The 25,035-nt window shown below is 39.2% G+C and overlaps 1 protein-coding gene across 1 annotated transcript in view; it reads right to left on the bottom strand.

The window, feature by feature from the left end:
* LOC121315188 (zinc finger protein ZFAT-like) overlaps nt 1–20,172 on the bottom strand; it is a 59,670-nt gene extending 39,498 nt beyond the window's left edge. Inside the window, exons 1-6 of the mRNA XM_041249238.1 lie at nt 19,988–20,172; nt 15,690–15,860; nt 14,721–14,981; nt 12,991–13,170; nt 12,227–12,380; nt 2,502–4,201 (exon numbers count right to left, since the gene is read on the bottom strand). Coding sequence (XP_041105172.1) covers nt 2,502–4,201; nt 12,227–12,380; nt 12,991–13,170; nt 14,721–14,981; nt 15,690–15,860; nt 19,988–20,006 — 2,485 coding nt within the window. The 5' untranslated portion in view covers nt 20,007–20,172. The remainder of the gene's footprint in view (nt 1–2,501; nt 4,202–12,226; nt 12,381–12,990; nt 13,171–14,720; nt 14,982–15,689; nt 15,861–19,987) is intronic.
* Between the last annotated feature and the right edge of the window lie 4,863 nt (nt 20,173–25,035).

The raw sequence follows: 25,035 nt of genomic DNA, 5'->3' as shown, positions 1-25,035 counted from the left end.
CGAGACAGTTCAGAGACAGACTGAGATTGAGACACACTGAGATTGAGACACAATGAGACTGTTCTGACACTGAGACAGAGACACACCGAGACTGTTCTGAGACACACTGAGGATGTTTATAAGTCAAGGTTATCTTCTAACTGAGATTCTTTCCATTGACTCCCATTATATTCTGGCCAGGACATTGTAATGAAGCGTGACATTGACACGGCTGACATTCTGCAGTTTTCACTGTATTTCACATTCACAATAAATCATTGAATTATATACTGCAGTTTGTTGAAAGCGAGGAGGATCGTGTTTTTATTTCTTGATTTCCTTTCACAGTAATCCTACAGACTCCTGAGCTACATAACTTGAGGTTTTACTGTTGCTTCAATGTCTTAATTCTTGAAGCTTGAAAGATTTACATTTCTAACTGTATTTCATGCTCATAATAAATGTGTGGATTGGTCTGCTTCCCATATGAATAGCATCTACTTCAGTTTAATTATTAGATGGGAACACACAAACGTTATCAGTTGGATTTATTGTTCTGGCTTAAACACCATACCACAAATCAGTGCTTTATAAACGAAGTACGTAGTAAACACAATTCAAAATGCCGTATGAAACCGTGAACACAAGTACCTTAAATATAAACAGCACAGGAAAGCTTATTATTTACACAAAACATGTGTTTACAGTGTAATAAGTAGTATCATTTTATAAAATGTAATAAGTAGTATCATTTTACAAATTTATATTTTGTAAAACTGACCAGGCAATTATGTTTATTTATTTATTTATTTATTTATTTATTTATTTTATTGAGTAGCTTAACAGCTGGGCTTATTCAGAATATGACTTTCTGTTGGGAAAGAAATGTGTTGTATAAAAGAAATAAAAATCAATCACAAATATAAAAAAAAGAAAGTGGAATGAATTCCTGTAGCAGGGGGAGATCTGTGCTGACTCTGCTGGCGTGTTCACGGTGCTGCAGGAAGAGGGCGGCAGTCGTCCAACAACCGCCTGTGAGTCATGGCAGTGACACGGGGAGGTGGGAAAGTGGGTGTGTGGACTTTCCCCCTCTCTGAATGGCTGAGAGGCGAGTCTTGGGGAGATTGTTAGCCCTGTAAGTTAACGCTCTGCTGTTTCCTCAGGTCTGCCCTTTTAAACGCGCCGAGAGTGCGGAAGCGCTGATCCAGGACCGAGAACCAGTCGGGAGAGAATGAAACAGAGTGTTTCAGAGTGAGACAGTGAGGGCGGGGAACCCTTGGGCAGACCCCAGAATATTACAGCTGAGCAGGCTAGTCAGCCGGCAGCATAGGACGGTGATCGCTGCAAAGTGCAGCACCTTTTCTTTGCAGTTTTGTTGCTGTTTTATTTTCCCTGTTTCTTTGTGCCTTTGATTTTTGCATTATTGTTTTGAAGCACCTGCGAGTGGACTGTTTACCACTGCTTGGTATTCCTGTGGTTCTGTTTACCATAGTTGGTAAGCAGACCACGGACCAACAGCGCCCTCTGCGGGCTAAAGAAACCCAAAGCACCCCTGAAATAAAACTGGGCACCTGTGCGGTGTTGTCAAGTTCACCTGTCTGTCTCCTGAGTCAGTGAATTACCCACCACCCTTCCACAATTCCCTATTACAAAAGAAAAAGCAAACAAAGAACAAACACAAGCAACTCCAGATGCTCAGAACTACAATTGAAAAACAAATTGAAAACATATACCAACCTACAAGACAAAAGTAAAATAAATAACTACACTGAAAAGCTTTAGTGTTTTCAAATGAAAAAGCAACAGGGAAAAAAGAAAAAATGCAGCCAAAAAGGAAAAGCAATAATAGTACATACTGTATTTCCACTAACTAGTGTAGAAACATGAAATTAATAGATAAGTATGGTACTAGAACTGTGAAGGTCTTCCACTGAAAACAGAAATAAAGGCCATGTAAATAAACCCTGGAAGCACAGCCACAACCTCCAGCTTATTCTGCAGGCCTGCTATTTTACTACAGGGCAGATGGAGACCAACTGAAATACTGCTAAGGGAAACCAATGATCTACTCCATCCACCTCTTAACATGTCAGACCCTACACCCTAAAAGAACACCACACTACAAATCAAGAAATCAGTTTCCGAACGGGACACCGGAGCAGTCGTTTTGAAAAGGGCTTTGAAACAGAGTTGAAAGCATGTTTAAAGCTAAATTAAACAAGAAAGTCTGGAGAATTACAGCCTAGCATGGGAGTATTATTTGGAACAGTGCAATTGGCCCTGGCCATTCTGACGTTGGACTTAAACAAATGCAAGATAGATTTTAAAATAAAAGTAATCTGACGCTAGATATCAGACGCTTGCTATATAATTAAAGAACACAGGTGCTATACAACACGAGGTCAGAGTGACTGATCTTGATAAGGGTGAAAATCAGCCTATAACTTCCAGCACCATGCACTATGTAATAAGAACAAGTATGTAAATGGAAAGGTTATATAAAGTAGAATATGCTATCTTACCACAGTATTCACACTCCAGATCACCATAAACTTTCCTGATCCTCTCAAAGAGATCCATGTTCAGTTGTCTCTTTTGCAAGCTGTCCATAATCTTCTTGAAAGCTGTACTCTCCTCTTGAGTGTCTGCAGTCAAGGTGTTTTTTCCACTAGAGGGCAGGTTGCTTTCCATTGTCACTCCTAAGGCTTCAGTGGTTTCTGTATTGCCTGCACCAGACTCCGTTTCTTTGTTAGATAAGGTTTTCTCTAACTGTGTTGCAACATTAGGCTGATGGGTGTCCATCAAGTTCTCTTGGCTTGGCACGGAGCTCTGGTTTAACGTCTCTTGTTGAATAACATCAGTGGTATGCTCGACTGTAGTACAGATTTCAACCAGTTCTTGGTCAGCTGCTTGCAATGGTTGCTTATCCGTCTCCTGCTGGAAACCTTCAGAACACTCCACTTTGTCATCCCCTTTGTCCAATACTGTGGTCTTGTGGCTCTGACTACCTTCAGAACACTTCACTTTATCATCACCTTTGTCCAATACTGTGGTTTTGTGGCTCTGACTATCTTTAGAACACTCCTTCTTGTCATACCCTCTATCCAATACTGTGGTCTCGTGGCTCTGACTATCTTCAGGGCACTCCACTTTCTCATCGCCTTTGTCCAATACTGTGGTCTTGTGGATCTGACTATCTTCAGAGCACTCCACTTTGCCATCACCTTTGTCCAATACTGTGGTCTCGTGGCTCTGACTATCTTCAGCAGAGTGCACTTGGAATTGCTGGTTTTCCACCATGTCTGTCAAAGCAGCATCTTGTGTTGGAAAATCCCCTTCTAGGTTGTCTACAGCTACTCCATGCACACACTGCTCTGTAGTGACTTCCTCTGTGTTCCCCAGCTCTGCAACCAGAGCATGCTGTTCATTCAGCAGAGACAGCTCCTCAGTCATCTGCAGCTCTCTCTCCTTTAGGGCGTCTGGCTGGATGTCACCCCCAGGCTCCAGGAGGCAGAAGCTTTGATTGATGGAGTCGCTGAACACTGTGGTTTCTGCCAGGTTGGCATGGGCTTCCTTGATGTGGGACCTCAGCCTGACAGAGCTGACAAATTTGTGCTGGCAGACAGTGCAGAGGTAGATAAAGGGATGCTTGCGGATGTGGACCTCCAGGGCCTGATACTTAGTGGCCCCGTGGTCACAGAGCTCACAGCCATATGGCCTTTCATCGCCGTGGACCATCATGTGGCGGTCCCTGTCCAGTTGGTTCTTGAATTTACGGTCACAGGTGTGGCAGTCGTAGAGAAGCTGCCTCTTGCCCTCCCTGGTCTGGAGACTGATCTCCTCGTAACAGTCTTTTACCTTCCTGTCCTCCATGTCGTGGCTCTCCCGGACATGTTTCAGCAGGTTCTTGACGTCAGAGTACTTCTTGTTGCAGAAGCGGCAGTGCTGCTTGATCTTCTTGTGCACCCTCTCCACGTGCACTTTCAGGTGGCCTTTGCTGAGGCAGCTGAAGTCGCAGTGCTGGCAGCTGAACTTCTCCCCCGTGTGTTTGCGCAGGTGGACGCTCAGGTTGGCCTTGATTGTACTGGCGTAATCACAGTGTGGGCACTTGAAAGGCTTCTCGTTGGTGTGAATCCTCAAGTGCGCCTGCAGGGAATGCTTAAACTTGAACACCTTGTTGCAGTACTCACACGTGAAGATCTTCAGTTGAGTTTGTGCCAGCCTAGGGGAGGTGACAAATACCAAAAACATGTCAAGAGTACACTATTTCACTAGGCTGGCTTACTTTAGATACATGCCAGCTGCAATTCAGCAGTCCCATTCCTAACGGCCCTCAAATACAACTAAAGTGAGTGCCTGCAATAGTGAGCTACAGAACTTACAAACATCTTATTCATAAACACAAACCTTATATATTTGTATGTTTTCTGAAATAATTCACCTTTAAAAGGTATTGGCAACAGTATATGCTACTGTAATAGAACCGCTTGACAGCTGCACATTATTACTGAAAAATTAATTGTACTTTTAAAATGGTAGGTAACCAACGCTGGAGTTTGACTCTCAAAAACAATGCAACAGAGACCTCTAGTGACCAGATTAGGAGTTCTTTCTTTTAATATTTACACCCTCATTTCCCAGTATTTTACTTGAATGTTATTCTTTTTTTTTACAGCCATCAAACAATCATAACACATAGGCCATAAAGAGTTGTTTTTTATAAAGGGTTAATTATTTTTCATCAAAGCAGACTTTATTCATTTTAAAACTGTGTTGGTGAAGAGGGAGTTTGTATGTTTAATGACTGTGTTTAATGGGAGTTTGTATGACTGTGCAGTGCAGCATTTATTTTTCACGATTCCTTCATTTAGCCTGGCATGGTGTCAGACGAGAGAATGTCTTTTACTAGAGTCACAAGCTGTGACTATAACGTTTTGTTTTAATGATGTTCGTAATGCTAATATTACATACTGTTCAAGTTGTTTATGTATAGTGATTTGTACTCGTTTATATTGTGGATCGCAGTTAGAAGAGTTTTAACCGATGTTTACCAGTTTCATGCTCCTGAAAAGTGTTTTCTTTTTAAATGCCGAAAACCCGGAAGGCCTAAATATAATGTAAAAATAAATAAAATAAAGGTTGTTCATAAGGAGCCATAAGTGTTATATACGGTATGTTTGCATCAAAGACAAGAAAAAATAAATTCTCTAGTGTATTATATTTTGGTATTAAACCCCACTTCATGGATTGATCTGTTCTGTAAAAAAGTGTTACATACATTTACTGAAATAAAAATGGTTTTAAAACGACCAAATTCGTATTGGGCTTATGTTATTTTACATTCTATAGATTTTTTAAAATCTATTACTATGCAGGGCAGCCACTATAAGATTGTTACCTCTATTAAAAATGTGAACGGATGAATTTACCGGTTGATCAACTAATGCCCAAAAATAAACAGATCAAGAAAATGTTAAATTGAGTGACAGCCCTAATATATATATAAATAAATAGATAGATAGATAGATAGATAGATAGTGTAGCAGGGGGAGATCTGTGCTGACTCTGCTGGCGTGTTCACAGGCTGCAGGAAGAGGGCGGCAGTCGTCCAACAACCGCCTGTGAGTCATGGCAGTGACACGGGGAGGTGGGAAAGTGGGTGCGTGGACTTTCCCCCTCTCTGAATGGCTGAGAGGCGAGTCTTGGGAGATTGTTAGCCCTATAAATTAACGCTCTGTTGTTTCCTCAGGTCTGCCCACTTAGACGCAACGAGAGTGCGGAAGCTCTGATCCAGGACCGGGAATCAGGCGAAACAAAGAGTTTCATAGCGAGACAGAGAGAGCGGGGAACCCTTGGGCAGACCCCGGCGTATTGTAAAAGAGCAGGCTAGTCAGCCTACAGCGAAGGACGGTGATCCGGGTCGTGCGGGTAGCGGCGACCGGGATAACGCTGCCGAGTGCAGCACCTTTTATTTGTAGTTTTATTACTGTTTTATTTTCCATTGTTCTTTTCGCCTTCTGTTTTCATTATTATTTCTTTGAGCACCTGCAAGTGCACTTGCTGTTCACGTACCAGCTGTGGTATTTCCGTGGTGCTGTCTATCATCGTTGATAGGCAGCCCACGGTCAACAGTGCCCTCTGCCGGAAAAAGCAAGAACTGTTCGCAAATAAAACTGGGCACCTGTGTGGTGTTTTCAAGTACACCTGTCTGTCTCCTAGTCAGTGAATTACCCACACCCCTTCCACAGATTGATAGATAGATAGATAGATAGATAGATAGATAGATAGATAGATAGATAGATAGATAGATAGATAGATAGATAGATAGATAGATAGATAGATAGATAGATAGATAGATAGATAGATAGATAGATAGATAGATAGATAGATAGATAGATAGATAGATAGATAGATAGATAGAAGATTGCCAGGCCAATGTGGTTTCACAAGGGCTTCTGAACGAATCCCACTTTTTTCCAGCACTCACCTGTGTCCAATCGGGCCAATATAGATTGGCCCAGAACCTGAAAAGGCAAAGGCTAGTGACGGCAGGAACATGACAACTGGAGCGTGAATGTATTTATCAAACGGGTCTTAAAACATCTGGATTTGTCTGAATTAGTTTTTTTTTTATACCATGCTGTATAAAAGGAGGAGCGAGACTTTTTGACTTTTTGGGGGAGAGAACTAATAAACTGCTATTAAAACCAGTCCTGGTGGAAATCCGGGAACACAGTCGCTACATTGTTGTCAGAAGTGGAGGTGAGGCAGGTACCCCGGCACACACTTGGAAGCTGGCAGGGGAGAGTGAAAACCTAGACTTGCCCAAATATCTGGCATAGGCTAAACCCGATTTGTACAGCATCAATTCAGGCTAGCCCCGTAACTCATGTGAAAAATGTTTAAAAAACAGGTTTCACCCAGTCATCTTTTTCAAGTTCTAGGCCAGTTAGTTAGTGCCGTAAACAAGTGGTGATTTCGGGAATTGGACAGGCAAAACCAGACTCACCAAACCACTGGGTTTCACACTTAACATATATATACAGAAAAGGGTTTTAAAAAATGTACACAAAAAGTTTAAAAGATTAAAAAATCTTTTAAACTTTTTAATCTTTTGAACTTTTTGTGTACATTTTTAAAAAACCTTTTCTTTCATATGCCTTCTATTTTGTACACTGCAGTTATATATATATATATATATATATATATATATATATATATATATATATATATATATATATATATATATATATATATATATATAATATAAGTACATAAATAACTTTTATCTTTTTTAAATAAAAAAACTCATTCAAAGAAATCCTGATGTGTTAAGACACGTTTGATAAATTTAAATATAGCACTCTCAAGTTTTCATATCTGCCGTCATTAGCCTTTGCCTTGTTTTGTATAAAGTGTGACAAGTTTCCAGTGTAAACATAATGGTAAATTAAGAAAATAAATAAATAAATAAATAAATAAACCAAGCCACTGTCCAAAGGAGAAAAAAAAAAAAGGTTTGAAAACTACATTAACATTCTGGCCTATTCACATGCAAATAATTCAATCTCTCATTTTCTTTTTAAATTTGCTGTTGGGTACAACTTGAATTATGTGGTGCAGCTTCTGCTAGTGAAAGCAGCAGCCCCTTCCAGTGTGCCGCAGCTGTAAAGGTGCATTTCACTTTCCACTTAGACTTGCATTACCTTCAGTGAATACAACTATATCATCATTTTATTACGTTAGAGGTAGCCTCCCCTTTCCTGCAACATAAACAGTCTATTTTGTGTACTTTCACACTGCACTTAAATCCAATTAAGTTATCCTTTTATAGAGCAGTGTAAAAAAAAAAAAAATGATGTGATTATAAGCTTTTTTCAATTTCAAAAAGAAAGCTGGACAGGATTTTTTGATTAACACTATCAGACGTCAATAACCACTCTGGGCTCTCCTCACTGATTGGTAGAAATGGGCATCCGGGGCGGGTTTAGTAACCTAGGAGATCTCAACTGATATTGTTAAGCGAGAGAACATTCTGCAGGTGTCCAAAATTAATTAAAAAAAATTCCAATAATTACTGCAGAAGATTGTGTACAATAACTTTGCAGTCTACTGGCAAACTATTTTGTACAAACTGCAATGTTTCATTGGACCACATATGTCGAGCTACGATCCAGCGGCATTTTTTTATTTCATGAAATATTCAATTTCATTAAAATATTCGATTTGTTATTATGGGGTCCCACTCGATAAACAATTTTATTATTGTTATCATTACAAGCCTAATATGTATACAGGAGCCCCACAAAATAGCACGTAAGCGTGAAAACTCAAGTCCTGCGTCTACTTTTAAAACGGGCAAACAAACTGTAGAGTGTCTCCCAATGTATGTAAGCACCCCTAAAGACCCAGAGAAAAAAAAAGAAATGGAAGATGTAAAAGACTTGATTGAAGAGATAAATAAAAACCCTGCTGCTCAAGCGGAGCAGATTAAGAAGTGGAGGCAGGAGCCGACGAGCTCTATCTGCTGCTCCAAAAGTGGGAGTAGGCAAGATAAGCCCCGCTGTCTCCAGCCCCAGAGCCTGGGGAGGAGCAGAGCGGGCAGCTGATGGAGCAAAAAGTACCACCGGTGGCTACAGAGAAAAGGGAGGACGTGAGGAGCTCACCTCCACCACAACCCCAACCACCAGCCCCACAAACCAGTTTGGCGCTGTTGGTTGCAGGACTGACAGACACAGTTGATTGCCTGGTCCCTTACTCCGCTCCCCCTGCAGCCACAGACATCACGTCGTCAGATGTCGCATGCGTTCCCCCTTCTTCCCACTGTGTTCCCCTTGAGGCTCCAGACGTCGCTGCGCTGGTCCATAGCCACACACCTTTTCCTGCCATTCCTTGTTCCCGGTCATCGGCCTGCACTGTGGTCGCTGTGGTCGCCCTGGTCAAGCGGTCTGGGTACCTCCTTGCCGGAAGCGGCGGAGAGACCAGCCCATCTTCAAGTCCGCCCACATGAAATGACGAAAAATTTCAATTTTGGACTTGATAGTGGGTGGTTATGTTTTAAGAGGGTAGATGGCCTTGATATGTCTTGAAAACACAAGGTGGATGTGTGGCAAGACAGGAGCCTCGCACGTGTAAAAATGTTTGTTTTGTGGCAGGGACAGAGTGGAAAGCCTCCCTGCCAAACTAATTGCTTTTGTTTAATTATTACTTGTTAATTGTTTTGTTGTTAATTATCACCTGCACCTGGCTATCATTGTAACTTAGGGCCAGGTGCAGGGTATGTAAGGAGAACAGTCAGGGCTGCTATGTGAAAAGCCTGCTTGATTGTGTGCTCAAGCGTATCAAGAGAAAAATAAAGGTACTGTGTGTAGTTTTTGTTATTTGTTAAAAACTGTGTGTTTAAATTGTGTTTGCTTTAACAGGAAAATAACTTGGCTGTCCTGTTTTTGTTAGGTTCCTGGTCTGTTTAGTTAGTCCTCGAGGAGAGCTGGGTTTTGTTTTTGTTTTTGTTTATTAAAAATAGCTCGTAAGCATGAAAATTCAAGTCCTGTGTCTGCTTTTAAAAGGGGCAAACGAACCACAGAGAGTGACTTCCATTGTTACTTGTGTGTGTGTGTGTGTGTGTGTGTGTGTGTGTGTATATATATATATATATATATATATATATATATATATATATATATATATATATATATATATATATATATATATATATATATATATAATTTTACTACACGCACACACACACACAGACACACAGTTGTAGTCAAAAGTTTACGTACTCAAATGGAAATGTAGAATTTATAGAAATTTGTCCAAAACAAAGAATTTTAGAAAAATCTTTTGTAGCAAAAGTTTTGGTTTTGTGGATGAGGGAAAAAAGTTACAAGAAATGCTATGATAGTATTATCTACAAGGTGCCAGAAATTTCAATATGATAATGCAGAACCTAATTCTAGAAAATACTACAAAATGCTGGATTGTAGGTGAACATTCTTAGAGGAGTATAAAAGGGTTATAAAAGATATTCAAACCCTGTGCTACAAAACAATTGGACATTCCAACACGACAACGATCCAAAGCACACATCAAAATCTATTTCAGAATGGTTAACAAAATCAAGGTTCTGGAATGGCCCAGTCACATTCCCGATCTACATCTGATTGAGACTCTTTGGAATGAGTTGAAGAAGGCTGTGCACAAGAGAAGTCCACAGAATTTAGAACAATTTAGAATGTAGGTATGGTCCAAAATCATGCCACAAGCTCATTGACAAATATCTGAATCATTTAAAAGAGGTTACTATTGCTAAAGGTGCCTCAACTAGTTATTAATTTAATTTACCTTGTCAGGGTATGAATACTTTTTAATTAGCATTTTTGGAGTTTTACAAAAAAATTGCTGAAATAAATAATTGCAGACATCGATTTCTTGTAACTTTCTTTCCTTATCCACAAAAGCAAAACATTTGCTACAAAAGATTTTTCTTGTAATTATTTGTTTTCAAGAAATTTCTAGAAATTATACATTTCCATTGAGGTGTGTTTCATTTGACTACAACTGGATATACAGGATAATTAGAAAGTACGTTTACCACATCAATGCAGCACATCTCACAAACGGTAGTGCATAGGAAGGTGAAATTGCATACGGTTGTTAAGGGAGCCGCAGTTATTAGTTTTTCTCACTAGGTGTTGCCATACCTACCCCCTAATGATCACAAGTGTTCAATATGTGCTCCTCTATCCAGAATTAATTGCACTTGTGTGATAATGGACATTACGGCAGCATTACACATCTCATCAGGTATGCTGGTCCTCTCCCGGACAATGACATCCTTGAGGTCCGGAATTGTACGGGGTTCTCTCAGTACACGTGTGACTTCAGGTACCCCCATGTGACAGAAAGCAAATTAATCTGAGTCAACAATCTGCCTCCCGACCTGTGAGGGCACTGTATAAAAGCAACAGTGTGCCCCGGACTGGATGGTTTGACAGTTCATTCCAGGGTCAGTTGGAAGTTGGCCATCCAGGAAGGGAAAGGAGCCACAATACCAGAAGTCATCACCCTAATGTGGTAGGCGAGGTGTCAGTCATGGTCTGGAGGATATGTGATTGCACTTGCTACCGAAGGGGGTGGGTCTGAAGGTATATCAGGGGGTCAATCCAAAGCACACATTTCTATGACCTGTACTGTACAGTAGGGGGTGGGACAAAGTCAGTGCTGCATTGTTTTGATTTAGGTTGCTAAAATCTAGTTTTCAGCATTAGAGGTAAAATACCAGAAACGAACGACAAAGCAAAAAAAGCGAAGTAGATTTTGGCCGATGATCGTGTCAAGATATTCTCAAGGAAACTGTACATGCAGATGGAGTTAATTGTTTTGCACATCTTGTAACGTGTATTTGGAGAAAATACGGTCAATCCCTATTTAGCTTCAGAATCACACATTAAACGAAAGGCTACTACAGAGGCTGCTGAACCGAACATAAAGTAAATAGCTTTTAGAAAACAATCTGGAAAGTCAGCGCAGACAAAGCATTCCTGTCAGTTTTAGCCAAGTTAAATCAGTACTACAGGTACAATTTAGCACAGCCACCTCGCTTCAAACAACCTGCTGCTTACTTTTTAAACACAGTTAGAATTTTACACCTGAATAGGCATGTCTTTCTTTGTTTTAAAATAAATTAATGGATGGGACAAATAACATGAGAACGAACATGATGCATATATGGACTTCATTAAAGAATGCCAGATACCTCTGGGTAACCGATTTTTGGTTCTGTTTCTAACCGATTTCCACAACTGTATAATTTGGCAAAGCTTTGCCTTACACTTCCAACCAATTCAGTGGAAGTGCAGTCTCAAGGTATGGACAAATCCACACCAGACAGAGAAAGGCATCAACTGTTGGGAGATGTTGCATGCTTTCCTTTAACAAATGACAGTACTCTGTTTTAGTAAGGAAGTAAGTACCACTATTTTTAGGATTTTCTGGTGCTCTGAAATATTGTCTACTTAGGCTTATTTAATGTTTAAACAGGTCCGTGAAATGTCAGTGAAATCCTCATTTTATTCCATAACCTACCCACAAAAAATGACATTAAAATCTCTGCATTTATGGAAATTATTTGGGGAATATTAAAAAACAAATTAACATTAACTTGTGGATATTGATCTCTAGACACCAAAGTACATTTTCTGGGGAAGCTGTTTATACAGCATCACTACACAGGCTCCTCCAGTACCTGTTTGATTTCATTGGAAGCTCAGATGACATCTGCTGTATCGCATACTCCTGGTAGCCCCTCTTTAATCCTTCATCTTGGCCACTAGACTCAGGGTCCATAGCTGTAGCAGACTCTGCATGGGGAGCCTCAATCGGAATAATCTTTGTGGCTCCTGGAAGGACAGATTAAAGACAGAATAATGATTAGGAACGTATTTAGGAACTAATTACACTCCTTTTTATCCCCTCGTCCCATATGAACGGTGATTACTTAAAGAGTACTACGAGGCCACTTTGAAAAGAGCTATGAAACAGACTGTTAAAAGTGCAAAAAGTTGTCAGGATGTGAATAAGAAAAATTATAGGTACATTACTTAAACATTTATATATATATATATATATATATATATATATATATATATATATATATATATATATATATATATATATATATGTCTCAATCCTAAAATGTTCCTGCAGGCACTCTGAGCATGGAGATTACAGAGCTCACCTATACAGCAGGTGCAGGTTTAGAGGCTATTTCAAAAACCCATTACTTTATTATGAACTCCTGTGACTGTCAAGAGATGCAGCAGAACTCTGAACAATGAAACTGCTTTGTCTCCATGGCTAGAGAAACTAGAGTGCATTATACTTTTACAGAAGAGGCACAAAACCACAGGAATCAAAATACATTGTCAACACAAAAGTATCTCTTACTGATACAATGTATGCCCAGGCATGTTTTGTTGCCAGCAATTGTGCTCTGCTGAAGGCTCATACCTGGAACAGCCTCGTGTGCAGTGAGAACCATGCTAATTATAGGCTTCTTTGCCCCGCTTGGCTGCTCACAGTCCTTGCTCACAGATGCCTTCTCCGTGCTCTGAATCCGAGACCTCTTTGGAGGCCTCCCCCTGTCCTCATACTTTCCATCTGAAGCAGACTTAATTCCGGGGTCATTCTCTGGTGAAAGTTCATAGAGTGGAAGAAGTTAGTTGGGTCTTGAGATCTGTGAAGGCTTTTTCATGCAGACATTTAATTTCTTTAACTGTTATTGTAAAAACAGGATGCAATCCAAGCTAAGAACATTTCTATCCATATGTGATTAATCTACATACTGACCAAGGATTTGAAGAATAATAAATAAAATAAATAAATAAAACAGAACCTGTATGGTGAAGGACGGTTCATATTTCAGATTTTATATATATATATATATATATATATATATATATATATATATATATATATGAGCATCAATAATTTACTCAAAGCATCCACTAGTGTTTTCTACTATTATAACAACCTTGACTTGCATAAAGAAGTAATGTATCAATTGATTTTCAAGCTGTGGTATCTGAAGCATAATCAACAAGTACAGAGAAACATCATCTGTAATTGACAAACCCAGGACTGGAAGAGTCAAGAAGCTGTCTAACAAGGATGGGCAATCCTTGAAGATAATATCCCTAAGGAATAGAAAAAAGACAAGCGTTGAATTGTCAACAGAACTGGCAGAAAGCACAGGTGTTGTTGTCCATCAAATCAACAGTCCAAAGGACCTTTGGCCATTGTTCCATAGTCCAATTTCTGTGTTCTTGTGCATATTTTAGCCTTTTAGTCTTGTTCCCCTTTCTTAACAGAGGTATTCTTACTGCAACACATCCCTGAAGTCCTGATTTCAAGAGTGACCTTCACACTGTTGATTTGATAGACAACAGCACCTGTGCCTTCTGCCAGTTCTGTCGTCTATTTCAAGTTCAAGTATATTTTCCTCTAGAGGAATTATCAAGTTTTGATGTCACCACCGTGGTATTATGCCTTTTTTTCGAATGGCTCATGATGCAAATATAGCCTTCACCCATGTATTATACTGAGCATCAAAAGAAACATCACTATTATGACACATTTATTTTCAGGAAAAAAAATAAGGTATATAAATGATGGACATTGATGAAATGTTTTTGGTTTCTTTTTAATCAGTCGATCATTCATCCTTGACCATGACACGCTTGAGTGACTATGACTGAAGCACATGCACTTAATCACCTAATTAGTGAGACAGTTGACTGGACGTTGATCGGAGTGGTTTTAGCTGTTGATTGCAAGCTTGAATAAAAGCAATAAAGAAAATCACAGAAAAACACCGCCTTCGTGCAATCGGCATGTTGGAGTTTGGACTAGGGCAGCATACTGTGGCTCGCCATCTTGGCTGCTCACAGCCAGCAATTTCAATCCTGTCGAGACGTTATAACCAGACACACTCTGTCAATGACAGGCCACAAACTGGGAGACCAAGAGTCACAACACCTGCCCAAGAGTGACAGATCATTGTGCAAAATCTTTGTGCTCGCTTTCGCAATGCTAGTTGAATAGCATCTGATACTACAGGCTGTAACAATCCACGCATTAGGGCTGTTAGTTGATTACAATTTCAAATGTAGTTGCCAAAACTCAAGTTTGTAAGCTGACATCATGACAGTGACAAGCCATCGGTATAGAGTTACACTTACCATCCTCTTCTTCCACTTCTTCTTTCAATCCCATGATGCAGATGTGCTTCTTGAGTTGCCTCGTGTTACAGAATCTCCGACTGCACTTCCTGCACTCCAGCACACCACTCGGGTCTCCAGATTCGGGCCCCTTCTTCTCCTGCTCCTTTTCAGGCTTGGCTTCTTCTCTCTGACTGGCACTGGCATCCACAAGCTCTTCCTCCACGCAATACTTCTTGGTGGAACCCTTGGGTCTCCCCCTCTTCCTTTTGAGGACACATTCTGCAAAAAGGAAGGGGTCTCTAGTTACTGGTGAAATCATGTGCTGTGGATCACTTGACAACTGCAGAAACATTTAGATGAACATTCCAGTCTGATCTGCCCAGCTGAATTTGCTCAGTACTGTAGAGTTTACAACTCTACCAGAAAAAAAATATATATATCAACGTACTGTGCTACATTCATTCCGTGTGGTTAAACTAAACAAAACATAAGTTACATTCTTGGACAAGCGTTTAAATGTGGACGTTGATAAACACTTTCCAGTCAGAACGTTTCTCAAGAATGTTTATTTTAGTTTTGCAACATATTCTACAACAAGGTGTTTTACAGTTAGAGATGTATTTGTTCTATAGCAGTTTAGCTTAACAGAGCATCAATTATCAAGGCAACCACAATTTTGAAATTGTTGAAAACCCTTAGCTTTGTGTTCTTTTGTTTGGCTATATGGTGGAATGAGCTAAAACTTCTGAGGCAAAACTATGTTAAATGTAATATTAGTCATTTAGTATGGAAGGTTTTGTGGAATTGGTGGGCTTCTGGGAGAAAGCGTTTACTAATGCCACTGGAGTGCTTGGGTTACAGTTTTCCTTTTTCAATCATCAAACGACAAAGAAATAACAGCAGTATTGTGTGATTATACTCCATATACATCATCATGAAGGATGTTCCTTATGAAAGTGTTTCAGTAGAAACAGCAGACTCCCTCACCTGCTCCGCTCTTCTCTGACTGGCCAGTTGTAGACAGAGGTCTAAGGGCGACGATGATGTCATCAGGACAGAGACTCTCAACCGTGTGCTGTTCTGAGACATGTGTGAGCAGCTCTGTTCGACTGGGCGAGAACAAGTTACACGCTTTGCACATGAATATTGAAACAGCGTCTGTGAGATGAAAAGGGAGACAAACACCAGAGACGTTACGTACAGCCGAATCCTTCGTGTGGGTGGCCTGACCACTGTGCAAGATACTGCCTCAGAAAAACATGACAATCAATATTAACCAGCCAACTTGTACTTAGGAGCAGTTTAATTATTGTTTGGTAACAGCTTGGTAGACTGATGCTGTTGTTTAAGTCTGGAAGTTATATAACATTCTACTTGAGAGATGTCTTGCTCATTATGGCTCAAATATTTAGCGTTTTTTTTTTTTTTTTTTTTTTTTTTAATAGGAATCTGCAATTATTTTTTCTTGTTTTCTCCCCAATTTGGAAATCCCAATTCTTTATCTATTCCAACCTGGCTCACCACTGCCACCCTCGTGCTGACTCGGGAGAGATGAAGACGGAAACACACGTCCTCCGAAACGCGTGCTGTCAACCGTCCACTTCTTTTCACTCTGCAGACCTGCCATGCAGCCATCTCAGAGCTACAGCGTCAGAGGACCACACAGCTCAGAGCAGCTTACAGGCAGGACCGCAGGCGCGAGGCCAGTCTACAGGGGTCGCTGGTGTGCGGTGAGCCAAGGACACCCTGGCTGACCTAAGCCCTTCCCATCCAAGTGGCGCTCGGCCAATTGTGCGCTGTCCCCTGGGAACTCCTGTCCACAGTTGGCAGTGTAGCATATTTTTAAAGAAATGATTATCTATTCAGTGATACCAGGGTATTTAGTAAGTAAGGGGTCTGAGTGAAGAATATGGGCAATACAATCCCTACCCCTAGTCTTGTTGTAAATCATTTGTTTCCAAATATATATAAGAGAAATAAATATGTGGTTACCATGGCATCAAAAGCCTGTAAATGTTTGTTTTTAAACACTCTTTCCCATGACAAATTATTTTATGTAGTATTCCCTCTATAATGCATGATTTAAGAATCAGTATTTTATGTAGTATTCCCTCTGTAATGCAGACTTCAAACCAGACACTGACATTCATCTACTGTACAGCATTCCTTTCATACATATCTAGGGAAATGGTAAAGTCGAGACCTGATTAATTCATTGTTTCTGGCAATTCTTTTTGATTCACTGTGTTAAAAGATAATGCTGTGATGGAGTACATGAATGACTGCCTAAAACTGGACATTATCTGCGGCAGGTATTATAAATTTAAATAAACATATTGTTCTCCGCACATGGCTCAGGCAAGTGTATGGTAGGCCACACATTAGAAGATGGCCTCATTTTCCACCGCCAAGACATTACACACAGTCAGCACAATCACACTCTCCAAACTCTGCCTCCATTGGTGTTACACACGTTTCAGTAAGCTGTATACCTCTTGAGTTGTATTGCTCACATATATGGTATGGATTGTTAAACATTACACACCATCACAACCAATCAGATCGCTCCGTTGCTCTCTTACTCAGTGAGAGAGACTGATGTCCTTCTTTTTTTTTCCCAGGCATAGTTTTGTTTTCATTATTTAGAATACGGGAAGAGTCTACAATGGATAATAAAATATATGTCAGAATATTTTTATTTTTATATAGGTTGCTATAATACTAAAGATTTGCAAAATGATAGAAATTGAGGGTAAAAATAGCAATAAATCCAGTTATAACACATAGTTAAAAGTGGCCATGAATTGGAAAGGGAAGGGGCAGTGGTTATGCAGCACGTAGAGATTTATGTTTCTTATTAGTTTAATGTGAAAACAGTAGAAGTAATAGTGATAAAGCATTGTATTCAAACTACAAGTCTTCTTAAAAAATGTTTTAATCTATGTGTCCTGCTTCCAGCTCCTGGCCACCCTGTTCAGATAAGTCACTGCAACAATTTACTATGAAGTTTTCCTTTTGTATTTTTCATATGATATACTGACATGGAATAAATGCACCTTCATATAATTAAGCAATCATCTTCTTTAAAGTGCACCAGTGCTGCCAATACTGTCGCACAACTGTAATAATGTGCAATATATTATGTAACCGTATTGCTTTGATATTATAATTGTTTGTTTTTGAAGGTCACAGAACACTGTGCAGCTAATGACTATATTTACTACTGCACTGGAGCACTGTACTCTCTCTGTTTACCTTTTATTGTGTCAAATCATGTGCTGAGGATGCAAAAATATATTTAAACTAAAACAAACAAAACAAAAAAATTTATAATAGATCTAACGTTAAGATATATGAAGGCTGTGATACTCAACAATAGGGCAGGCTCTTATACAAGAATGGGAGATGTGCTATGTAAGTTCAGAGCACAGATTCTACTTAAAACAGCAGTGTTCTCAACTAAGTTCAGTATTACTGTATAATTCATTTGTATCTGTTTACTACATTACTCAGTATAGCCTTCAGTACACACTGCTGTCCAGAGAAACCAGTCTTATGTCAAATAGTGTCTTTGGAAGAAAAGTGTCTCATTTGTAAATGTGCATGCAAATTCATTTGTGCATGCTTAGTTTATGTTCTGCGCCATGTTTGAATCTTGTCTGCTAAAAACAGTCTCATTTGAAGGGTTTTGCATTGCTGTTTAATGATGGAATGTAATTTACAATGTAACTCAATTGCACTGGAGACAGCATTTGGCACCTAAAATTCCAAATACTGTCACTGCCAAATAGTCTCCACTGGAAACTAAAGAGAGACCCTGTTCTGCTCCGTTACAGTAGTAAATGGACTAATTATCAGTAGAATGTTCTCCGATCTTCCAACGCAAAGAATGTAAAACAAATTGCATATACAATCAGTACAGTTGTACAATATACTGCGCATTATTACTTTATTATTAAAATTGTGCTGGAGTGAGAAATAGGCTAACAGACAGTATTTAGCATCTAAGGTGACAGATATTGCCAGGAAACTCTGTCATTGCTAATGTTCAATACTAAACCATAGACATGCAACACTGTCAAAGATGCGGACAGAATACATCAGGCGTGCTCGAATGATCACACGAGCGCTGCCTCCAATTGCTGCACTTCACACTTTTTGGTATAACGACGGGAGGCAGGCTAACCATTCCCTCTTGTAATAAACGCGTTTACTTTAGCATTAGGAATGCTACCTAGCTTTCTTCACTACACCGGAAAACAAATCGTCGCTATTACTATGTACCGTTACTTCATTGAGAAAACACTTTGCCTTTTCTTTCGGATATCCATCTCTAGAGCATTTTGCTTTACTTTGCTCTCTGCGGTAGTCTCCACGGCTCCCTAATGATGGAATGTTTTTTGTTTGTTTTTAATTTTCCATTTCATAGACTGCTACATAAAGAAAGCGAGGTGATATCTGATCAAGATGCCTGTCATCTCTGGACTCATACACGAGTAGTGAAATCAATGTGTGGCACACCCTACAGCAACGGGGCCATTGCTCTTCTGGATTAATTTACCGGCAGTAAAACCTATACATTCACGTAGTGCTATTATTTGTATTAATTAAATCTGAAATGCATACCACAGTTTACACACGCCAAACAAACTTGTTAGAATCAAGCCAATTACTGAAGGAACTCAGTAGGCGGCAACAAAATACTTTTTTTTATTTTTTTTTTTTTTTTTTTTTTTTGGGGGGGGGGGGGGGGGGGGGGGGGGGTGGTATACAACTGTATTTCTAGTCTGCTAGATCTTATAAATTTATTTATTGGCTAACCGAGAAGCACTTTGTAGAAAAAGTGCAGTTCGGATTATTTCTAAAGCGTAAGACGCATTCAACAACAATGACGGTATGCCATGCATAATAATAATAATATTATTATTATAGTATTATTATTATTATTATTATTATTAATTAATTAATTAAGGAAGTCTTAAAGCAGGATCACATTCATTTCACATGCACACCTTCCCACGACATCCCATCACAAACACTCACAATGACAAACACATTTTACTGAAAGAAGAACAACAGGCGCGCGCGATGGAGGACAATAACCCGAGCGTCATATTTTTCGTTTGATTTTTTTATTCGTGTATTTACTGTTATCATTTTTGGGGGGTGTATTTACACAGAAAAAGTTTCGCACTCAACGTTCTGTGTGTGTCAACTACTTTTACCTTCACTGCAAAGCTATCTGCAACAACAGCCAAAACAAATTCAATTTTACCAGAACCTACCTGCAGTCTGGGAGTCCATAGTACCCTTAAATAAATATAAACAGGGCCGGTGGTCATTTATCTTTGTCAATTAATAATGTGATCTGCTTTATTTTCCTGAAACATTTTTAATTTTAAAGGTATATTTGCCAGAAGGTTTCTGACGAATCTGCGTTATCAGACATGGCAAATGGAGTCTCCTTGAAGCCGTGGGTGATGGGAAAAATGAAGCAAACGGCATTGCTTTGGTAAGGGCTCCCTCTATCGGTTGGAGGAGTATATTTTACAAGTGGCTTGCAGCGAGGTCTACGTGCATCACCTATTATGTGTTCGTTCACATGCCTTCCTTTTCTAGAGTACTTTCATGCACTTTTATGCCTGATGCTTTAAAATCTTTTTAAAGTCCTTGGCTTTTAATCTTGGATTTTTTTTCAGTTGTACCCATACATTTCCTTTGTTTTTGTTTCGTCCTTTGTCTTGACCATCATCTGCTGTGTTGCCAAAACGTTCTTCAACAGATATTGGAAATAATTACCTATTTTTCTGGGTGTTGATTTATAATGCAGCTTAGTTACTCTGTAATGGTTTTAAATTAATTATGAAGATATATGGGTGGCTGCTGGATCAGTGCTTAAAGTAAGAAACTGCCCCTCATCCAACAAGAGCAGTTTATTATGACTTTTACAGTTAACAACATTCTTGTCATTGAAAGCAGTACTTTTAGTACCACTGTTGTCACAAGGCCATGCCTTCTTTATCTAGTCTTCATCTTGTTTATGATCTGTAACCCTCAGCAAATCTGCCCTTGTGAAACTCATCCAAGGGCAGATTCACACATTATTGTGAGTGTTCTTATCTATTATTTACATGTGTCCTTCATTTTGATTATGTGCAACTTATCCTATTATGTATGTCAACCCCCCCCCCCCGGTGGATTGAAATTTCTGGAAGGAACGAAGTCAGGTGTGTTTATTAAAGTAAGTCTATACCCCTCTGGACTGGTGTACATAGGGCATTGTCAGCTTTATTGATCCTGACCAAAAAAGGAATTCGTGCTTAGCGAGTAAAACTTTATCCACCCAACAATGAGATCAGTGCCCACCCTGTAACACATCTACATCCAACCATGGGACCCTCTCTTCAGACTTACAGGCATTATCTGAGACCATTCACTCCTTGGTCAATGACAATATACTGCATGCCCAAGCTGTTATACAGTAGCCAAAGCCTATTCAACACGAGCTATACAGTAAGCGGTGGCCTCAAGGGCAACGGGAGGGTAAGCAGCTCACTCTTGTATCATTCACAGAAGGGTAAGCAGCTCACTCTTGAATCATTCACAGAAGGGTAAGCAGCTCACTCTTGAATCATTCACAGAAGGGTAAGCAGCTCACTCTTGAATCATTCACAGAAGGGTAAGCAGCTCACTCTTGTATCATTCACAGAAGGGTAAGCAGCTCACTCTTGTATCATTCACAGAAGGGTAAGCAGCTCACTCTTGAATCATTCACAGAAGGGTAAGCAGCTCACTCTTGTATCATTCACAGAAGGGTAAGCAGCTCACTCTTGAATCATTCACAGAAGGGTAAGCAGCTCACTCTTGAATCATTCACAGAAGGGTAAGCAGCTCACTCTTGAATCATTCACAGAAGGGTAAGCAGCTCACTCTTGAATCATTCACAGAAGGGTAATGTTGTGTGAAATTTAATTACTTTAAATTTAAAAGGAAGTTGATGTGGAAGTAAATAAGACAATTACTTCACAGAGTAATTTTAAAAGGTCCTTTATTATTTCACACACACACACACGCACGCAGTTACATACACAGATGCTATACTGCAAATAACGATATCCCTAACGGGACACAACCCAACAAGGTTACATACAAAGATTATATTAATCACAGATCAATACAATCCATGAGACGCAACTGAACTAATTCTTACCCTTCCAAGCGGATCGGGAGAGCCCTTCGACCCTGGTAAGAGAAAGCAGCTGTCTCCAAGAAATTACCGAGCAGGACTGCGCGCTAACCAAAACAAGTTATATAAACGTGACAAAAAACAAGTTATATAAGATATGGGGTTATTATAGGGCAAGGGCAAAGATGAACTCGAACGCATTTCTAGAACTTTCTAAAACACACTTTTTTTTATTACAGGTAAGCAGCTCACTCTTGTATCATTCACAGAAGGGTAAGCAGCTCACTCTTGAATCATTCACTGAAGGGTAAGCAGCTCACTCTTGTATCATTCACTGAAGGGTAAGCAGCTCACTCTTGTATCATTCACAGAAGGGTAAGCAGCTCACTCTTGAATCATTCACAGAAGGGAAAGCAGCTCACTCTTGAATCATTCACAGAAGGGTAAGCAGCTCACTCTTGAATCATTCACAGAAGGGTAAGCAGCTCACTCTTGTATCATTCACAGAAGGGTAAGCAGCTCACTCTTGAATCATTCACAGAAGGGTAAGCAGCTCACTCTTGAATCATTCACAGAAGGGTAAGCAGCTCACTCTTGTATCATTCACAGAAGGGTAAGCAGCTCACTCTTGTATCATTCACAGAAGGGTAAGCAGCTCACTCTTGTATCATTCACAGAAGGGTAAGCAGCTCACTCTTGAATCATTCACAGAAGGGTAAGCAGCTCACTCTTGTATCATTCACAGAAGGGTAAGCAGCTCACTCTTGTATCTTTCACAGAAGAGTAAGCAGCTCACTCTTGTATCATTCACAGAAGGGTAAGCAGCTCACTCTTGTATCATTCACTGAAGAGTAAGCAGCTCACTCTTGTATTATTCATTAGTTCACTGGTCAGTACTGATTCATTTTTGGGGGGCAGGCTAATTTTAAATTGTTTGGGAACAACCTGTAGGAAAGGATAAACAGTAGTAAGTCTTGGCTGTTATTACACATGAGAAATAGTAGATATGTTACACACTGAAAGAAATTTAATCAGTTGAGTTGGGTGATTTGTGATTTACTTTCAAATAATGTGTATTATCACACATGAGTTGGGTTCTTTTGTGATAATTCCCCATCTAAAGACTAAATGAATTTCATAAGATATATATATATATTATATATATATATATATATATATATATATATATATATATATATATATATATATATAACACACACACACACACATAAAGGGAAAATGGTATTGCTTTTGAGTTATAAGGTGATAATGGCACTCTCTAGTCTATACAGACATTACTTGAACAAGGGAGCTTCATTATTACCACTACAGCAATACAACTTCACGATTATACTACTTTCAGTGTGAATTATTTGTTACCTTTGTTTTTCTGAAATCATTTGTGTAGTCCACTGAAAGAGCTAGCTTTTTGAGAACAGGATTCGAGCACCCGTGCGAAGCGTTTCATCATTCAGTGGTTTCAGAACACGTGGTTGATTAGTGTCATCTTTTTGAGAGCAAGATTCGCGCCCGTGCGAAGCGTTTCATCATTCAGTGATTTCAGAACACGTGGTTGATTAGTGTCATCTTTTTGAGAGCAAGATTCGCGCCCGTGCGAAGCGTTTCATCATTCAGTGGTTTCAGAACACGTGGTTGATTAGTGTCATCTTTTTGAGAGCAAGATTCGCGCCCGTGCGAAGCGTTTCATCATTCAGTGATTTCAGAACACGTGGTTGATTAGTGTCATCTTTTTGAGAGCAGGATTCGAGTGCTATACCGTACTGTTACATATAAAATCTCAGTAATCTTGGTTTGAATTGCATATTTATTGCATCCATCTCATTTAAGTTTATTTTATTACTGATGCTATTATTATTATTATTATTATTATTATTATTATTATTATTATTATTATTATTATTATTATCAGTCTAAACACTGCCCAGCCTGTAAACCCTGTTTTCCTGTTTCTGGATTCTCTTTATAGTTTTATATTTATTTACAATCCAGCATTTGTTGTTAAATTGTTTAACTAATAAATCACAATGGAGTCAGTTTATTCCTCACCTTACGCTATTTACAATTATCAATTTCCTTTACTAATAACTTGATGTTTTTCATAATAATAATAATAATAATAATAATAATAATAATAATAATAATAATAATCTTAAAATATTTTATTAATAACTTGAAATTGCCTAAATAAAATAAAACATTCACTGAGTAACCGTTATATCCTCCATAATTGTAAATAATATTGTTTCAAATAAACGTGGTTATTGAAATAAAACAAAGCTATAACATTAACTGGGCTGCAGTCGGTAGCTATTGTCTGCAACAGCACTGGTTATAGGATTGTACTTCGCTTGATTCATGGGTTTGCAGTGATCCTGAATACTTTGCAAAGTACTCTGTCAAAACTGAAGGGTTTTGTTTGTTGTTGTCGGTAGCAGAAAGAAAGTACGAGAACATGCACCTTGAGAAGTGGAAGCATGTTTCGCAGCACACAGGTGGTGCAGCAGATTAGATGTTCTTCTGACTCTCCAGGACTAGGGATGGAGACCCCTGCTATGAATGCATTGTAAAGTGCTCAGGAACCAGGAAACAGCAGCAGATTTCCATCAAGTGTTGCTGAAACATCTACATGCATGTTGCAAATAAGTGTAACATACAAGCCAAGACCTTAAAAAAAGAACAGGCGGACCAGTGAAAATACAGTTTGTGCTAGTAAGAAAAAAAACCTTAGAACTCCTTTAGTAACAAAGGCTGTAAATCAGTGGCTAACGGATCAGTGACTGGTTTCTCACATACCACGTCTAAGACTGCCTTGGGCAGGTGGTCCTAGACTATAGTTCACACTGTGAATGAAAAAGTAGACTATTGATTAATTTACACATACATTAACAACATATAATAAAACAGAACAGCACAAAACAGTGATTTTTAGTAAAATACTATGCTTTTTATTTTCATTTTAACATTCAAAATACCTGTATTAATTGCTGTTAAACAGATGTAGAATATATCATGTTTGCTCTGCACATTTAAGACCTACTGTCTCAATATACAGTTTTGGAGGTGTTTTTCAACTCAACAAGCTGCCAAACGTTTCACTGCCAATCACTAGTATAAGACAGATGCCAT

This window comes from Polyodon spathula, chromosome 4 (assembly GCF_017654505.1).
Source record: "Polyodon spathula isolate WHYD16114869_AA chromosome 4, ASM1765450v1, whole genome shotgun sequence".
NCBI lineage: Eukaryota > Metazoa > Chordata > Actinopteri > Acipenseriformes > Polyodontidae > Polyodon > Polyodon spathula.
This window is presented reverse-complemented; position numbering and strand designations above follow the sequence as displayed.